The 19,780-nt window shown below is 38.4% G+C and overlaps 2 protein-coding genes across 3 annotated transcripts in view; both read right to left on the bottom strand.

Annotated features, from left to right (window-relative positions):
• The window catches only part of tanc1b (tetratricopeptide repeat, ankyrin repeat and coiled-coil containing 1b), a 100,801-nt gene extending 87,427 nt beyond the window's left edge, over nt 1–13,374 (bottom strand). For both annotated transcript variants that reach the window (XM_068328437.1, XM_068328439.1), the window contains exon 1: nt 13,243–13,374. The gene's annotated coding sequence lies outside the window, so the exon portion shown is untranslated. The remainder of the gene's footprint in view (nt 1–13,242) is intronic.
• Nucleotides 13,375–16,740: 3,366 nt separating this feature from the next.
• On the bottom strand, nt 16,741–18,967 carry dap1b (death associated protein 1b). The gene is made up of 4 exons (XM_068329497.1): nt 18,807–18,967; nt 17,603–17,699; nt 17,359–17,425; nt 16,741–17,237 (listed from the first exon to the last, which is right to left on the bottom strand). The coding sequence occupies exons 1-4, from the start codon at nt 18,874–18,876 to the stop codon at nt 17,121–17,123; spliced, it is 351 nt and encodes a 116-aa protein (XP_068185598.1). The 5' UTR covers nt 18,877–18,967; the 3' UTR covers nt 16,741–17,120.
• Between the last annotated feature and the right edge of the window lie 813 nt (nt 18,968–19,780).

The following is a 19,780-nucleotide window of genomic DNA, read 5'->3' as shown; positions in this document are numbered from 1 at the left end:
TGCAGGAAAACCCTGTACTGGATACACCGAATTCCACATGTAATTGATGTTATGAAGCAGAACTCGGGTGTGTGCAACTGATTACCATGGTTGTTCCCAAGGGAGTGTGCATTTTGTACCCTTAGAGTTAAATGGTATAACAAGACCTTCAAATCTCACCTTGAAATTCCTAGATGCGGTTGTTTACTTTGGAATTATTTTTTATAGCCATACGCAGTTGTAGAATAGTTAAAAATATACTAAAGTCAACATAGGAGCAGCAAAAACACCTAACCATATACTGTAGGTCTTAAGTTTCGAATCCTCGAAACACATTTTAGGCTGCTCTGGGATGCCACACTGTATTAATAGCAGCAAAGCAATCTTTCCAATTCAGAGAACAGACTGGTTTAAACCAAATAAGGGTATGCTTTCTGCAAACATAACATACAGTCCTTGCACTTAGCTCTCAACCCTTGAATCCCAAGCTTTAAATATCCAGGTCCTCCCACTGCTGAGGGAGTCTATCGATCTGCCCTTTTTCATCCTTTCATCCTGTCAGATGAAACGCTGTGATGAGAGCTTTCACTGAATCACTAATGTTAGGTGGAGTTGTATGGAGCAAATCACAGATGGGTCTTTGCATCTCAACTCAACCTTGACAGGTTGAAAAAAATAATTCAAAAAAATACACTCTTTTGTTCCACCAAACCAATGCACCTAATGATCATTCATGTTCTATTCTGAATTAAACAGGAAAACTGTACCAAATCCATCAAATCCATTCTCTGACCTTAGGAATTTTCACTTCCACCCTGAGAAGCTGCACAAATAAATAAATTCTACTGTAGGTCTATGAAAAAAACCCTAAGTCAGAACAAGCCAAACAATTGAACATTCACCATCTTATTAACAAGGTCTGGTGCTTTAAGTGTTAACATGACCTTGACTTCATTGGCTGTTTGTCTCTTTAAAAAATCATCCCAAAAACACGCACTTCTTTGAAAAAAACAAGCACCTGAATATTATATACAACACAAGGCTTAGAGTTTTCTAGGTCTGTGGAGGTATTGATTTTTTTTCCTACTGTAATGAAACAGCAATATACACTGAGGGATGACAGTCAGCTGTCTGTCTTTTATATCTATATATTATGTTTATATAATCATCTGAATATTATCTGTGGCTATAACAACCAATAATTAATAATAAGTACATACAGTATTAATCATCTAAAGGCCAAAGATAATCAATCTAAATGAATAAACAATGACTTCTGTATTTATGTATACCACACCTTTTTGTACTTATGTAGAGTTTAAAAGCAAAAAAAAAAAAGAGAAACAAACACACACAAGAATGGCTGTAATGACCTCAACCCTTTGGGTAGGCCTCACTCGGCTGAGGAAAAAGGTAACGCCAAACATCCACTTTGGGAAGGACATAGAATGAAATCGTTATATACTAGTGCAACTCTGCAGTGGGTGTTTCATGATGTTCGCAGGTATCACAACTACTCAATCTAATACTGATAAATCTGATAAATCAAACCTGCATCAAAACAGCCATAAATGACAGCCATGGGTTTGTAGCAGCAGCACACTTAGAAAGTTCTAAAGAAAATTGTTTTAAAAGAAAAACATTTTGTTGCCTGGTCTAGATGGTAGTCTTCTGCCAGTTGTACAGGTCTTCTGATTTAAAGGACATGTATCAACAACAAAGGCGTCTGACTAAAGTGTGACAGCAGGTTTACCCCAGGTGTGATATAGTATCCAGAAAAAGAAGACAAAAGGACTTGGTTATAAATATCTAAATAGAGTAGTGAGTTATGTGCTGTATGTCGTCATGAGGAGCAGCGTGGGGGGGGGGTTGCTCATCTCTACAGTAACAAGAAATATCACCCAGCCTAAACCAAAGGAAATGAGACCCGCCCTCTTCAAAGTCCAACATTTTTTTTTTTTTTAATTTTTTTTTTTTTTTTTTTTTTTTTTAATTTTATATACTAGTTTGATCCCCGAAGGGGAATTAAGAAGCACACTCTAGCTACTGATTACAAACCGACCCGCCCTCTTCAAAGTCCAACATAACACATTCCTTCCACCCCTGTACTCAGTGACTGAACCGTCAGGATACATTGTGAGACACAACCTCTTCAACAACATCTACCGTCACCTCCTCTTATCCTGAGGCATGAATCCATCAGCCATATTTAGATTGTCAAGTAGCTCAGCTTCTGGAAGCCATGGTATTGAACCAGGGCTATAAACAACAACAGGGATCACATTCTTGAAAATTAAACTAACGATTGTGGCACTAAATAGCACTACGCACAAATGTTAGAAGTTATGAAATAACACACAAAGATTTTGTTGATTGCTTTAAATATCTGTCATCATATTTAATGATATTATCACTTTGGAAAAAATGTTATAATCTGCAATAATGGTACATGACTATGGTAACTTTCTTAAACCAGTGTGGCAATCGTTGTTGTAAAAGTAGTTGTAATTTCCCTTACACAAAAAAATGCGTTGTTAATTTTGGAAATGATGCTATTTATCCTCATATCTGTCGATGCTCCTGAAGTGTATATTTATGTTCTATCGTGTCACACGGGTATAAATCATTACAAATCATTATAGCATATTTAGTATGATTAGACTTCAAATCAACCACCGGTTTTAAATAATGACTAACAGGTTGAGACATGAGGGAGACAAGGCATCTTGGATAAAATGATCAAAGACTTACTAAAGTGGGATCACCGTCATACATCACCATTAAACAGACATGAACTGACATGAACACAGGACCGCATACAACAATGGATATCTAAAATATTCTGACCTATTCATCAAGGAATGCACATTCATAAGCATGATTTACATGAACATACAAATATCTTATAATTTCAAAGACTGCTTCCGGACAGATTTAATAATGAGCAGATGGATCATCCATTACCAGGTCAGCCTTTACCAATACTCATTCATGCAGCATCACAAAATGTTGTTTGCAGCAATGCATGGGGGCATGTAATACAGATCATCTGTTAAAACTATTGGTTAACTGACAGTAACCACATTGCCACTTTGCAAAAAACAATCAAAACCACACAGAGCGCGAGAACAAGCAGCGAGCAGCAGTGCTGTATGCATAGCAACGGTAGACCAGTAATCCAAGTCTGGAAATTTCCAACCTCAGAAGAGCATGTGTTTACATGATCAGCTCAGAAAACAACGAGTATGCTGTGACAGTCAGCCATAGCAATGGGCAACCATTAGACTACTGTATATATTTAAATCTAAGAGTCTGTCATTCCCAAATAAATTAAATAAATAGCAAAGCTGTACACTACATCTGTTTCTCTCACTACTTTTGAGGGCATTGTCCTTAGCAATAGAAAATGATAAAGCATAATTCAATTCCTCAGCTAGTTTGGTTTTGGGATCATTAGCATAGAAATGTATCTGGACCATAACTTCACACAATAAGGATGCCTCCTCACTGCCGACATTTTGCATTACCCACAAACTAGCAGTATGACCTTGACAATTAGGCTGTCAGGTACAATGAAAGGACTGCAGTGAATTGCACAATATAGACAAGATTTCCTTTCACATAAGAGAAATTGGAAACCAGAGTGTTTTAAAGCTTCCTCGGGTTATCAACGTTTATGTTTTTCCAGGTCATTCCAGACTTGATGGAGTTCAAATCCTGACAGGGTGTGAGGAAGAAACAATCCACCACTATACAATACAGATGTGACATGTGGTTAATAGGGCCATCTAGCTATACCGCAGTCATCTGAGACGACAGCTATATATAGGATGAAAACAGGATTGTTTGACCCAATTGCTGCCGGCAGGGAAGCATTTCACACACATTGACAGCAAGAGTCTGTTTCCCTCTGTTAGGTGACACACAATAGAGAGAGCAGCCTTAAGTACTGATAAAGTTCAGCACTCTTCCAGGATTGCAGCTTTTTTCCATCCTGTGCATTCATGCCTGTCAAAATGTCCAGTCGGTTCCCTTTATCATCTGATCCCACATGAATGATCACTCTAAAACTTCCATTACCTAAACCTGAAAATTCTCACCACAGGCTGACCTTCATCTCAGGTGTATTAAATGCTACCATGAAATAATCAAATATTTATGAAATTCTCCTGTGAACTCTAATTATCTGTTCTTTTGTTGTGCATTCACTGAGGACAGGAAACACTCCTGGCCTGGGTGGTGAGATCAAGTGGTCCATAAACAATGGAAAGCTGGCTAACAAAACCCTTGACAAAGGAAGTCTGTGAAGTATAGAGGACAGCATAGTCTCAGTATCAGCCATTGTAACCAAAGGTTATAATTACCACTGCCTAAGAGAATTGGAACAGGATGAGTGGCTAACTATGTTTCGTCATCTGTCTTTATGTTTGTCCAAAAGATGCCAATACATTTGGATACATTTTCTGCAGGAGTGGATCTAAAAACCATGATACTTTCAACGATATGTAACTGAGACAGTTCAGAGTCAGAGTCATTGCAATAAATTGTAATGTGTCTATGAAAGATAAGTTGTGGATGACTCATTAAGTACCCGTTTTCTAAAATACAATCAGTAAGATTCCTGAGTCCATAATTCAGGAGGTATTATTAAACCCCGTAAGACGTGAGGATGTAAGAATGGGTTGCATCAACACATTCCTAGTTTCCATTGGTCACTTATTATTTCGAGGGCATAATTCAGAAATCTTTTATTCATTTATTCCACAAAACTTTCTGCACACTACCAAGCACAGAAGTTGTATCTTTTGCTACATCTGAACTTGTATAATTGCTAGTAATTTAATCTCCATGGTTACTATTCAGGTTCACTCTGCATATGGGATGTGTCTGAGATGAGGATTTCCGAGGCATAACTTAAGATCTATTGAATATTTTAATAAATAAATTGATGATTGCCTCACGGTTAAGCAAAACAGAATGAACTTATTGTGCAGACTGAGGAGCCTGTGTGCAATCAATTGTTACAGGATGTTGTTTTGACAGACAGGAAACTTTTCCCCCCAGTGTTCACATCTTAGAGACAATAGGGTTAGTGCTTTCTAGTTTACACCAGCATGGACGGAAGGAAAATAAAAGAATAGATATTTTTATGTAACTCGTCCTTCGACCAAGTGTTTCCTGCAGAGGCCTGGACCTCAGAGCCTAAAAGAACTAGACCCCTTTTTTGTTTAATTTATTTTACCTTATTTAACCAGGTTAGTAACAATGAAATTAAAGATCTCTTTTATAAGGGAGATCAGGCCGAGGGCCAGCTGCATCGTTACATTGACAAAAACAAACAAACAGATGACATTAACAATCAAAACACAACATAGCACACACAAAACAGCCTTGAACTTATAATGAGCACAAAAGGAACTAATCTTGGAAGAGTCATAACTTACCAATGCTTAACTTGTTAATACCATAACCAAATTGTTGAGTATAACAAGCCTATACTCCAACAAACAGATCATATGTTATATTTACTTGATCAACAATATGGAACATAACTGGAAGCAAAGGATCTCTCTAGCACCTCTAGGCTGTGCCTATAACCTCCAAATAACCTACACAAATTAATGTCCCAATCAGCATTCTGTTTAGGATGGCAGCCACACCTAACTGAAATTATGAATGAAAGACAAACCATCAGTTGAGTGTGTAGTGGTTAGTTAGATTTTAAGGAAATCCTGGGACACCAATTAGCAGCATTGTTCAAGCAATTCAGTATGTCTGGCAACCAGCACCTTGATGCTTGAGTTTTTACAATAGCATGTAACAGATACAGTTACAGATACAGGTTGAGTTCTTAAAACTCCAAAAGGGTTTATATGATATTATGTTCTGTGCTAAACAATAACATAACAGCTCTATTTTATGCACAGCATATGGTAATATTCCAAAGCCTGATCAACTGTGGCCGCAGGAGCAGATATTGAGAAAACAATATATTTGGGGAGGGGGTAAATCCTTCACATATAAAAGATAACAATAGGTTTTGACGTTGAATTTAAGACTTCCGTAATTCTACACTTTAAACTGATTTAAATTAAAGCATTGTCCCATCACATACTTGACTAGGTTCAAAGTTCTAGCCTGAGGCAGCAACAGCTAGTTTCTCAGTGAGCGGGACAAGCCACATGGCTCAACATAAATGAACAAGGATAGAAAGTCTGATCTACTAATTAGATGACCATGGGAAAAAGCTTTCCAGTTTTTCCAATTTGTGCTTTTCCTTTTCAAATCTGTTTGATGTCTTTACTCATAAATTTAAGGCTCCAGTAATCGATTAGTTTCATGATCGATTATTCAGTCAATTATTCTGATAGTCGAGCAATCGAATACAGTAACAAATATTACTTGCCCTGCAATTGTAAGACACCACCAAAAACATGCGCTTCAGGTTGATTGGCTGGTCCCAATTTGCGCTGGTCCCAATTTGCTGTAGGAGTGAGCGTGTGTGTGCGTGTTTGTCTGTCTTTGTGTGTGGGTCCGCGGTGCACTGGCGTCATGCCTGGAGTGTCCCTCGCCTCACGCCCTATGCCAGCTGGGATAGGCTCCAGCTCCCCGTGACCCACTACGGTGGATACAGCGGCAGAAAATGGATGGAAAAAAGAAAATAAGACAGGTCTCTATAATTAACAGCTAAATGTTTCCCATTTTGTTAATTTAAAAAAAAATTAAAATCAAATTCAAAACACAAAAATATCACCTGTACAGTGGTACCTCTACTTACGAATGTCTCTACTTACGAAATTTTCTACTTACGAAATTTCTCAGCAGGAAAATATTGTCTCTAGTTATGAAAGAAATTTCGACTTACGTAAGGTAAAAATACAGTATCGGCTGATACTCGCAGCTCCCACAGGTTCCTGAATGCAACATTCTCATAGCTGCTCTGCCATTGGCTATTACCTAGTATCTTCCCGGCATCCCGAAAATATAATAAATTTTAGAGTATTCACTATGGACCCCAAGAAATTGACGGATAAAAGAGGAAAAAAAAAGACAAAGAAAAGAGTTTTTTTGTCCATACAAATAAAGCAAAAGATCATTGAAAAGCATGAAAAAGGGATTCGCTTGGTTGATCTCGCAAAAGAATATGGCCGTAATGCATCTACCACCGCCACGTTATTAAAACAAAAGGAAGTTTAAGGAGTTTAAGGCACCGCGGGGTGGTTGGAGAAGTTCAAAAGGAGGACTGGAATTCACTCTATTGTTCGGCATCATGAGATAGGAGCGCATGAACCAAAGAGGGCAAAACACAATGAGGACAGCAGTTAAAAGGTAAATGACTATCATTTTTATTCTTTACTCTATTCTTTCTTTTTTACGTCATTTACAACTCACATTTATTGTGTAATCATCTAATTGTAACATTTATTTGTTACATGTTTTGATGCTTTTTTATGCTTTATAAAGAAACTGTCTGAATTTTTGGGCATTTACATGGAAAACGCGTCTCATTCATTCATTCATTTTCATGTACCGCCGCTGTATCCACCGTAGCGGGTCACGAGGAGCTGGAGCCTATCCCAGCTGACATAAGGCGTGAGGCAGGGGGCACTCCGGGCACGACGCCAGTGCACCGCGGAGAAAACACGTCTCTATTTACGAAATTTTCTACTACGTAATTTCTTCCGGAACCAATTAATTTTGTAAGTAGAGGTACCACTGTATAAACAAAGATGTATATTAAATATATTAAAGTGCATCATGCACATTTTAAAGAAAAGTTACTCAAAACCCAAAAATAAATATAGAAAGATATTTTCAAATTACTTTAACAAAAAAGGAATATATACAACTTGAAATGGTTTAAATGAACAACAGTAAGCATGACAACATGCTCAAAACTGAGGCTTGTTTTGTGCATGGCATGAACAAAACCCCTTGCTTTTTCTTTTTAATTAATTAATCCTCTATTAACCAGGAAATCCCATTGAGATTATACATTTCTTTTTCAACCTGTCCAAGGCAGCAGCCATACAAAGTCAGTTAATAACCTGCAAAGTTAATCAACTGACTGAATTCTTTTATTTTCTAGGGGTTATTTTCTCAAGAATTTGGCTGACTTAATGACATAATCCCTCCCAGGTAGCCATCACACTCATTTATGTTCTTAATCAACTATTAAATATTAACATAATGAACTTTTTAACATAATTAACTTTCCTTTAATCTCAACTAGGAAACACACTACTTCATGTTGAATGATGCTGATGTTAATGCATCACTCACGTCAGCTTGTGTCCGATCTGCTCTATAGACATCTGAGATGCATACGATGAAGCACTATCATTCATTTATCTTCTTGAAGTTGAGAAAAACATAACTGTCTTGTCTTCAGCTGCTTATGCGAGTCCCATCACCGGTTATGCTGGAGTTTGTCCGATGTGAGTACGAACAAGAGGTGGGTTACACCCTGGACAAGTTGCCAGTTCATCGTAGGGTCACGCAGACAAATTAACACTCACTCACACTGAAACAAATTTGGAGTGACCAGTTCACCTAAGCTGCATGTTTCTGTAGGTGGAGTGAACCTGCACAGACATGGGGAGAACATACAAACTCTACGCAGAAAGGAATCAAACCTGGAACCTCCTTGCTGTAAGGCGACAGCGCTTCCCACTGCATCACCCATGAAGCTATATTATGATACTTATTCTATTTGAAAGTACAGACACTGTGAATTTTTTATAATTTTTAGTGATCCCACACTCTGGAAACTGTCCAATCTTTTCCTGTGTGGCGTCTATTCAGCACTTTCTTCTCAGCCCTTCTTCCTGACTTCCTTTGCAGAAGCTAGAGCATCATAACAGAAATAATCATCCGCACAAAACACTGACCACTGTATCAAGATTTAAACAATTTTTATGTAATCTAAGTACTTGAATTATTCAAACAATTGTGTCCGCCTTACATCAATTACAGAAATGTTATTTCTCACCACACGAACCAGCCCTCCCCAGTCATCAGCAGGCGTTGGAAACAAAAGCACGCTGAGCAACGACAATCATCTCATCAGAGTTACGTCTTTAACTCCTGCCATCACTGCTGATTAAACTTTATCACTCCAACTGATTTGCAATTGTAATCAAGTGTTAATGAACATCTGGGGGGAAAAAATAAATAAAAACTGAACCATTGTTGCTTACACTCAGTTGGATATTCAGCTTCCAGGAAGCCATGTATTTGAATAAGGGTAAAACATTAACATGTAATGTTTAAAGTCTATGGGAAGCTCCTGCAAACACTGTTCAAGTTTCTCCTTGTGCTAAGATTTGTTGGTCAGAGGGTCATAAAAGAAAATCACAATGTGTTAAAATGTTGATGAAGTATAATTGTGAAATGAATAATACCAAATCGATTTTAAAAAACACTCTGAAGAAAGGAATATGAAAAAAATTCAAGGAAATTATAAACACGACATTAATTGGAAGCATTTTCTTATCATAGTGATGGATAAATATGAGGACCAGCACCAATTTACATCTAAAAAAACAAAACAACACACATCTGTGTGCAGTATTGGATTTTAGAGCTACTAATCAAATCTATCAGTTTGTGTATGCGTGAATGAAAGTAGTCTCCTCTGAGACTCTGAGAGCTACAGGACCTGTCGGCCTTTATGTACAATAATCATCAAACTGTGGAAAGAGCATTCATTAAACGTTTCACTCTGGTGTTGTCAAAAAGACAAATTACTTACTAATTTCTTTGTAAAAAACATGTCACAAATGAAAAACTTCACAATTATCCATTCATGAGGTACTCTGAACATCTTCATGTCTCTAAAGATTTCAAAAATCTCAACAAAAATGTAAATCAGTAACAGCTGTTACTGAGAAACCCTTCTAAACACACGTGCTCTTGATGCAGAGTGTATACTCAAGCGTTCATGAATGCATGTACACACGTGTACTGATCACGCACACTTACACGCCTGGACCTTCAACCCATGTAAGTAGTTTTCTTTTGACTCATTTATTATTAGTATGTATCAGAACCTATGATAATGGCACGCAAATCAAAGGCATCACAAAAATAGAAAGACAGCAAATTGTTTGACTGATGCTGTAATAAATGATCAAACAGCTAAAAATTGTCTGCAGAAAAACCTCTTTGCCAGTGTATATGTCTATACTTCCTCCAACACAGAAAAGAAAATTAGACTCTTTTGCCTGATGATTAATATCACATTTCACAATTTAGAGTTTTAAGATAGTCATGAGATTCTTTTCAAAGAACAATTAAGTGCGAAGTTAATAGCCTCCCATATGTATTTTGGCTTGAGCCATTTCAGATTTTTATGGTCACTTCAGCAATTTAATTGCAGGAGGCTGTGGGAGAAGCAAAGCAAAGTGAGTAACAGCCTCTGCTTTGTTCAAGCTGCAACAGCTCAAGGGTTAACTGCCCCTGCTTCAAACTTCAGAAACCCTACTCTAAACCCATCTCAGTTATACTGACATGTTAAAATATCAAGTTTGGGACATATAACTCTCATAAAACACAGCTCACGTACGTAGAGGTGGCACAGAAGATTTCTATACTGGGAGGTCCCAAAGCTGGAGGGATTCCGAATTCAAATTCCACATCTTGTGTTGCACAGGCCCGACTGTCTGAATTTTGAATGGCAGCTTTAATACCAGGCCAGAGACCAAAACCAAACAGTAAAATGCACCAGAGTTTACTTGAAATGTAACATATTCGTAAACGGTAACAGTGTTCCAAGACAGCACACTGGAGATTAGTCTTCAGTATACAAAGATTTTCAGATTTAGAAATCCACAAAAGCCTCCAACACAACATAAAGTAGCCATTCGTTAACAACTGTGGTTCAACAGCATACTGCCTGCGGAGGTAATGGAACCAACTAAAAACTAAAAATGAACTCTTTCTTTTGGAAATGCGTCTGCAATGAGAAGCCCCTTTGAAAATGACAAAATCATCGTTATCAATGACAAGCTATTGAGAATGCAATCGGTCAGGTCACTGGCTCCAACAACCTTCCCTCTTCAGATGTAAAAAAATGTGACTTTGATGCCAGCATCTGTTAGCGGCCAACTGGCTGGGGACCATGGGAACCAGGCTCTGGAGAGACTGGGAGGCAAGAACCCGTGTGGCACTTCCAGCGAGATGAGTGGTCTGCAGTGAGAACAAATCATAACCCTACAGTGTGTAGACAATCAGGCTTGCTCTTGCCTTTGAATAGAGGCGTGCAAATTTACTGTATTGGTTCCATAATCAGCATTAAATTGCTTGAAATTATGTAGGGAATTTAATAGGCACTATCTCTAGGTTAAATGGCTATCAGAATGATTATCAGTGCAGAGCCTGATCCACCTGCTTAGTGTAGAATGAAAAATGATCTCTGTCCACGGTGGACTTGCCCTTGAAGGCAGCCTAAGGCCCCGTCCACACGATAACGGATATTTTAAAAACGCAACTTTTTTGTCGCGTTTACGCCTTCCGTCCACACGACAACGCAGATATCTGGAACGAACACGCAACTTTTTAAAAATGCTGGCCGAGGTGGATTTTTAAAAAAACGCTGGGTCTGCGTTGACGTGTGGACGGCGTATCCTCGACTTTTTAAAAACGCTGACGTCTTGCCTGCGACAAAAACTGCGGTGACGTCATGTTTATGGGCCCGTGTGTTGTGACAACAAAACAACGGAGGATTCCTATTGGACAAAATTTGACTCAATACTGCCACTACATGGTTTGGCATGCTTATAGCAGTCTTCGAAAACGCACTGCTGCGTTTACGTGTGGACGGAGATTTTTTTTAAAACGCTGTCGTGTGGACGGAATCGTTTTCGATGCGTTTTTAAAAAGTTCCGTTTTTAAAAAAATACGTTATCGTGTGGACGGGGCCTAAGAGAATAACTCGACATAGATCAGTAAATGTTGCAGAAGACTCTGTCAAGGTAGAACACCAAGAGATTATGAAGTTATAACATCTTCATAACACTTGCTCAGAGATCACCTTGAACCAATGACATCATTTATTCACTCTGATCAAAGCACCTTCCTGACATTTACAAGATTTTCTCCCAAGGGGAAAGCAGGGCTAGGATTTTCAAAGTATCTCACTAACTTACTAGATGATTCCTCCATTGCAAATATGCTGAACCCGGCAAAAGTGACACAACCAATGGTCAAACTTGATTCAACATTATTCAGTCTTCAGTATGTGGGCTGACAAGATTATAGTTCTGTAGCCCTACGCATACTATATCTGGGTTGGGTTATGGTTTCAAAGCCACAGCATCCAATCACAAAATACAGACTAACATTAGCATCAAACGAGACCACACACTTAAAAGAAAACCTTAGTGAAACATCTGCAGCCCGGTGAGCAGGATGTTCCTCTGCAGTAAGTTCAGCATCTTCAAACGCTTTTGGATGTTAATAAAATAAACCACACTCAGCACAGGCTTTTCTATAAAGGCACAACTTAAGCAGAACATTATTATTATTATTATTTATTATATCATCTCTGGATTGATTTTAATCATTTCAACTGATCGACTGATTAGTTTGTGAAACAGTCATGTCTGTTATAAACACAGCACAACTTTCAGACGTTCAGATTTACTCAGACGCTTTTAAATATTTCATAATAGATCAAGGATTTATAATAGATCACAGATTCAAAGTATGAACCAAATAACTCTGACATTAATTGGTGAAACTCATAAAAGCTGGTTTTATTGTTACACCAGTGATATTAACTCAGACGTGCGTGCCTGAATCAACTAAATGTTAATTAACAGCGTCAGAGACTGTTTTTAAAAACTATTTTGACAATTATTTAATCAGTTCGATATGAAATAACCGATCAAACAGTACTTGTAGACATTACTCTGTGAGCCGTCAGCTCCACTTCACAGCCTCACCTGTAGTTTAATGAGCCTGAAGCTAACGGCTATTAGCTAGCGGACTAAAGTAACGGTAACAATTAAAGTAACTTTAACAGGATAAAAACACACAAAGACGATAAATAACTTCATTTAACTTTAAACAGAACCCAGCTCCTGTCATTCCGGTGCTGTTGACGGGCTGACTCGGCGGGCATGTCCCGACATTCCTCCCTACGAGCCGCCGCCGCCGCCGCCGCCGCTGCGGCGACTCAAACTCTTTGCCCGTCCCGTGAACACCGCCTCCGGTCTAACTCCTCCACTCCTCACCGGAAACACTTTCCCACGGTCCTACCTGTTTAGTGTCATGGATGTTAAAGTACGGAAAGAGTTTCCCCGGTACTCCAGCGTATCTCCACAACAACTCAGCCCCAACTTCATCAACTAAGGTGGGCTCCGCTCCGGGACTCTGGCGCTCCTCCTCCTCCTCTTCCCCGCATGAGGTCATCTGCGAGGGAGGCACGTTTGAGACGGGGCAGGGACCCGAGGTTCACCCCCCCCCTCCTCCTCCTCCACCCCTCCCTCCTCCACCCCCCCTCCTCCACCCCTCCCTCCTCCACACATGCCTCATGGACGTGTCAGGATGCGGGCGATGAGACGAACGTGTATTTGGGACAACTGTGAGATGCAGGCGGGTAAATGGAGGCGACTCGGTTTTGGAAATACTGAAAAACCCTCTTCAATTAAAGTCCATCACTTAGACGAGCTTTGTGATTCAAGCAAATTTTCATTTAACAAACAGAAAAAAAACAGTAAACAAAAATGAGTGTGTAAAAATTCTCTCAAGGAGTACTACTACATGACATTCTTTATTTCTTTGACCCAGAAATCTGCACTGAACTCAGCAGGAAATAAGTTATAAAAATGACATTAGAATTTAGTTGGAAAAATGACTTGACTCTGTCTAAAAACACTGAAGGTAATATCTGAGTGCAAAAATCACTTTAAATCACTTCAAACAACATCATTTTTTTTTCTGTTAGTGACTTTAGTTTTCTTTTTTCTGTTTGTATTTGTGTGATCCTGAATTAAATAGCTATTTGTGTCATGAAGCAACTAATTAATCTAACAATAAGTGAAACAGTTGGTAGCTACTCTCTTATTTCAGGTCAAGTGTGTGTTATATTACACGCAAACTTTTATCTCAGAAATTAATTTTAGTTCTTAAATTATTTCCTCGTAAAACACAATAACATCGCTGCACTAATCATCCAAGGCCATTTAAAGTAACATTACATCACCTGGACTGACTGCAACAATGAAATATTGCTTTACATCAGATTTAATAAAGTCTGCCAAAAAAACAAACTACTTAACATTCAAACACTTCATGCCCATGTATCTTTTTTGCATTTTGTATACAAATATTGGTTTGAATGAAAAAATTTAGTATTATTACATAAAGCAAATAACTTATCTTGTACAGTACATGGTTTCTACCACTCCCTGAGTCATATTACAAGCATTTTGATTCTATTTTTTAATAATAGTTGTTGTCCCTCAATTAGCAGTCTGCAGAAGTAAACTGTGACCTGCAGTTTGATGATGTACATTACAAGAAGCTGATTTGAAACATGTGTCAAGGCCTTTATGTAAATTTACCCTAGTTAATTTACATTTGTATGGGGGATTCATAAAAGCAGGATGCCATTCAGTAGCTTACCATTGAATTGGAGTCTACTTGATCATAAACATCATTACAGAGTGTGATAAGACCGATGAATTTCCAATCAAGTAAAGTAAAAGCTTCAAAGGAGTCAATAATGCATAAACTGCTGGATTCTTGCACAGCTAATTCTGATAGAGATGATAATTTATACTTTCTTCAAGCATAATATTTGGTCACTAATACAGTTCTCTAATTTGTAAAGTTGTAGCGCAATGTGATCATCTTGATTATTATACAGTGAATTGGCATACCTAAAAGTGAAATGTTGTCAACACCCTTTCTGGGGCTTTAAACCACATCTCAGTCATCCCATTCCTCTGTGTGAGGTGGTGTTCTGTGTGTTTTCACAGCAGTGTGGTGGGCGTCACAGGGTCAGCGAGGCTCCTCAGATGGCTGGGGATGGGCAGATACTGGCAAGGAAATGCACCATGTCTGCAAGTCAGAAGACCACCAACTGCTCAGATCCTCAAACAGAGCTAAAGAGGGCTCTGGACTTCACATGCAGATGGTATCAAAGGCATGTGTGAACAGCATGGTTTATTATGGAGAATATGAGGTCGACACGTTGTGTTGACGAGGCGTTGCACACTTTCTTGGGGTACAGACGAACAGATATTGTTTGTGAACTCTTCTGATGCAAACAAAAAGGCCAATTAACAAACACAGACATGTTACACAAGAAATGGGTGAAATTATACCCACATGTTCAACATTGTGAGTGGAGATTCTGTTGTATATTAGGCACATGAAAGGGTTTATTGAGAAGCATTCTGCAGTGTGAGGGTGTCCACAGGTTACAATGAGTCAAAGTCAGTTCCTCCCATCAGTCAGGTAACTTAGATCCCTAATAATTTGAAAATATAACACATGCACATCTTATTTATAAAAAAACCAAGGTTTGAAATATCTTTGATTTTTAACTAAATATAATTGGAATCACAGCAAATTTTGTTTTCAGTTGTTTAAAAAAATAAGGGGAAAATAATCTGTTATAAAAGTTTGTTGGTGCAATTGTGCTTCTGATTTAGTTTTAAAGCACCAATGAGTGGTGTTTTCTCCAACCAATACATTTTAAAACTGGCATTATGTTGGTGTGCAAATTAAACATAAAATTGTTTATAGGCGGTACATCATCATCTGACAAATGGATTACAGTATTCAGAAGACATCTTAACTTGTCTCAATAGGAAATACAAGTATAAATAATTAAAATGATGGCTGCGTTCCATTTAGCTGCATCAGTCTCACGGTCCTGGTACTCTGCCTGCTGGCTCACTGTCACACTATCATGACTTACTGGGGCATTTCTACAGCACAGAACAATCATTGATGTTATTAGTGCTTTTTTCTGCTATGACAGGGTCAATAAGTCAGTTGTGTTATTATTAGCAGCGTTCAGTCCTCAGCACAAACATGGTAAGATAGAAACCTGAAACACAAGCAGGCTTCAGGAATGTGAAGTAGAGACCAGCAAATTGTTTAAAACCCATTTGGCCATCAAACTCTTCATTCCCTACCGAAACTACAGGGAGAGCCTGGTCTGTGTTTGATGAACAGCACTCTCCTTTCACAACTCATTCCAGAAAAAAAAAAACAAAGAAAATAAGGAATCACATATCTTCACAACCGCCTCAGTGAAGAAAGTATATTGAAGTTTTATTTTTATGAAATAATGTGCAGCTTTGCTTTACACAAGTGATATTATTGCACTTTCTCCGACTCATTCAATTGAGGTTGCCTTGGTCTGAACAGCTAAATAACAGTAAGTAGAAAACAGCTTGTTTACCTAATCGTTGTCTTGTAGAGGCAGGAGGAATTTCTGGACACACTGGATAATACAAAGACTAACTTGAAGCAAAATGGTTCCATTTACAACATGGAGGGTCTTCTTCTGTAACCTCAAATGGTATTTGTGTAGTAAAATGAACCTCTTGTAGCAAGGAACAGATATGCAAGTGAAGGGGAATGCATGCTTCTAAAGTAAGAGTTTGCACCAGTGAGAACAGAACTTTTGTAAATGTCACTTTTTGAGTCTACACGTTGTGAAGTTAAATGCTGCCATCTAACGGTCATTCTGTAAACTACAACATATCACAACGAATCAGGAGATCTGCAAATCAAGCATTATTATGCAATTTATTTTATTATTCCGATAAGTGTCATATGATACACTGTGAATACTTTGGGAAAAACTGTCAAAAAGCGCAGTTTTGCAACCCCCACTATTACAATAAACATACAAAATGCAATCTGTTTTCCATCTGCTGCTAAGTACAGCTACAACATTTCTCTTTCAAACACTCATTAAATGCCAATTCTCAGTATTCTCATAAATGAGAACAGCCTGGAAAAGCTAATCTTCTATTACATATAGAGCTTGTCGAAATGCTTTCTTTCCGTCAACACTTAACAACCTGTGAGTTCCTTCATCTGTCTGATTCTTAATGTTAGTCTTTCACAGTTGACTTAACACTATTCCCTCAGGGCCATACTTAAACACATGTTCAAAACTTTCTTGGCTGCTGGATGAAAAAGGTCTTGACAGAGTGGGGTTTTTCAATCGCAGGTCGCACCTTGCTATGCCGCACACTCACCGGAGTTTCTGGAAAGTCATGAGTCAGCTGCAAATACACCAGGCAGGAGGTTAATAACTACAAAACACTCACTCCTGAGAGGCACCATAACTAATCCGGTTTCCTCAGTAGGAATGAACTTGAATGCAGAGGGAATGTTTGTGTTTACCTTGTCGAGTGTTCCTCCCAGAAGAATACCAACTTGTTGCATCCTGTTGGACGTGGCCAGGGACCTACTGCAAATTCACAGATTTTAAACAAAAGCTTCACATTAAATTTACAGCAAATATTAATGTATATGATCAAAGATATGATGGATATTCTATAGTGTTATGATTTGAAACAATATCCATTTAATTGTTTTTACTACAAACACAGTTCTTATATTTGGTAGCCGCAGACTCTCGGTTTACCTCAGTCTCTCAGACTTTTTGGTCTCCTTCTCTGGGGTCCCATGGGTGGCGCCTTCCTCTAAATTTTTCTTGGACACCCGCTTACCACCAGCTTTCACTACAGATTCAAAGAAGAGAGCACATCAGATGGATGAAGCAGCACAGGCAAGCACTGAGGAGACAGACCTTCACTTGAAAAATAAAATCCTCCACCTAACAAAGTCCAGTAGCTGGATTCAAAAACAGAACAATTTAGATTTTTAAGAATCCCCAATTATGGAGGCTTCTGTAATGTTGTGTTGGTGTTAAATAATACAGATAGTCGGGAGTTTGTAGCAGGTCAGTGCTCTGACAAACAGGTACATGTTAAAAAACGAGTTGACATCCTGCAGGAGTCTGGGCTGAAACTGACAAAAATATTTGTGTTACCCAAAAAAATTATATGTATTATAATATATATATATATATATTATATTATATATATATTATATTATATATATATATTTCATTTTTTAATTATTAAAGATTTGCTGTTCGAAACTTTTGAAACCTCAAGTTACCCTTCTGAATATAATTAAAATAGAATTTATTATAGAAGTCACGCCTAAACTTCAGACAGACTGAGATGAGGGGTTTTTGTTGTTGTTGTTGTTGTTTTTTAAAAGATCACGTGGGGAAAAAAACAGGTTTTTGTTTTTTTTTATATTTGAAAGTACGAACCGGACAAGAAGGCAATTCACTGTAAATAAAAAGTAACTGTTGAACTATACTGTACGTGCAAAAAAACCATACATTTAAAATTTGTTGGTCAAAAAATCTGAGAGACGTCATCGTTATTGAGGATACAAAACAGGAATATAATCAGGATGATGAAAACAGTAGTCAACATGTTTGCATGACGTGAATTTGCTTGCGTTCAGTGGACGTGACCGTCGGGAACACAATGTTTCTTCATCGTGAGGCCTGATGGAGAAAACGCGACCGATGCTCAGTGTGAGCCTCGGTCAACAAGTCCACGCACGAAATGACATGACAGTAATAAAAAAAAAAAGAAAAAAAAAGTGTGCATCATAACCGTTTAAAAAAAGCTGCAGGGACACTTCGTGGATCATCGTGGGGTGTTCTGTCTGTGCGTGTCTGGGTTGAGCTGTGACAAACAAAGCTTTGGCTCCCTGCATTCTTTAAAAAAAAAAAAAATCAAAAAAATGTGTGAAGATGACTTTACCTGCTGGGGGGTGGCCAGCTTTCAGCACAGGACCGTCCTTTCCTCCCGATTTGGTGAGTTGCTGCACCATTCTGAAACTTTCAGTGGAAATAAAGGCAAAGAGAGAAGCAAACTCTTCACAACACCCACTTTGTTGTTTTTATACGCAAGCTGCGATGACGTCATATGCAGCTACAGGAAGCCCGCAGCCAGAAAGACGCCCGTCGGGCTCTTCACTGCTGTTGTTCTTGACTTAGAAGTGAAACTGAGACGATTGAACTGTGTGTCATATTAAAAAAAATAATTAAAAAAATCAAGACAATTTATAACAAAGTGTGAATTCATGGAGAGGAATTCTAATTGATATTAAAAAGCTTTTATTTTGAAAAGCTTGAAGCGTCTGGTCTTCATCAAACATGGTTTTTAATAAGATCGATGCCAAATCTTGTGTGTTGGATCAGTGCAGTTTAAAATCAGTACGACAGGGAAAATGTCGGTGAAAAGAGGACCACCCTTCAGCTTTAAATCATCTTTCCATGGAAGAAAATATTTGCAAAAAAAATAAAACACATCAAAAGCAGCTGCATTTTATAACTACCTGTGCAAATATGAAGAAAGTTCACAAGATATGTTTTGGACAAGATGAGTGCCTTCAGTCTTCTAAAAAAGTTAAATTAATTGAATATCTCTGTATCAAAAGGCATGATTATCTTATACGGTTTAGTAGAGCTGCCACCATATCGTGGTGGGGGAGTTTGACTCCCAGAATGATTACAGGAACTATGTTGTCAGGGGCTTCATGCTCCTGCTAGGATGAGATGCGTCATGGTCCCCTCTGCCGGGGCACCTTCTTCTACCAGGTGTGTGATTTGGGTTTTGTTTGACATTGTTTCTACAACTACCTCTTTTTTACTGAATGGGGAAGTTACCCCCACGCCTGGCCCCCAACCTCAGTGACCAGGGACTGATTAGTCTGCCTCCTCACCCTTGACCTG

The sequence above is a fragment of the Antennarius striatus genome, chromosome 12 (genome assembly GCF_040054535.1).
Source record: "Antennarius striatus isolate MH-2024 chromosome 12, ASM4005453v1, whole genome shotgun sequence".
Taxonomy (NCBI): domain Eukaryota; kingdom Metazoa; phylum Chordata; class Actinopteri; order Lophiiformes; family Antennariidae; genus Antennarius; species Antennarius striatus.
The sequence above is the reverse complement of the archived record's forward strand: the minus strand, read 5'-3'. Positions and strand labels throughout refer to the sequence as shown.

Bases quoted from the DNA above. Each gene is read 5' to 3' on its own strand.
- dap1b (XM_068329497.1), bottom strand. From the start codon at position 18,876: ATGGTGCAGCAACTCACCAAATCGGGAGGAAAGGACGGTCCTGTGCTG. The intron at 17,426-17,602 runs GTAAACCGAGAG...GTGAATTTGCAG, and splicing joins AAAAAGTCTGAGAGACTGAG to TAGGTCCCTGGCCACGTCCA. The intron at 17,238-17,358 runs GTAAACACAAAC...GTGTATTTGCAG, and splicing joins TGGGAGGAACACTCGACAAG to CTGACTCATGACTTTCCAGA.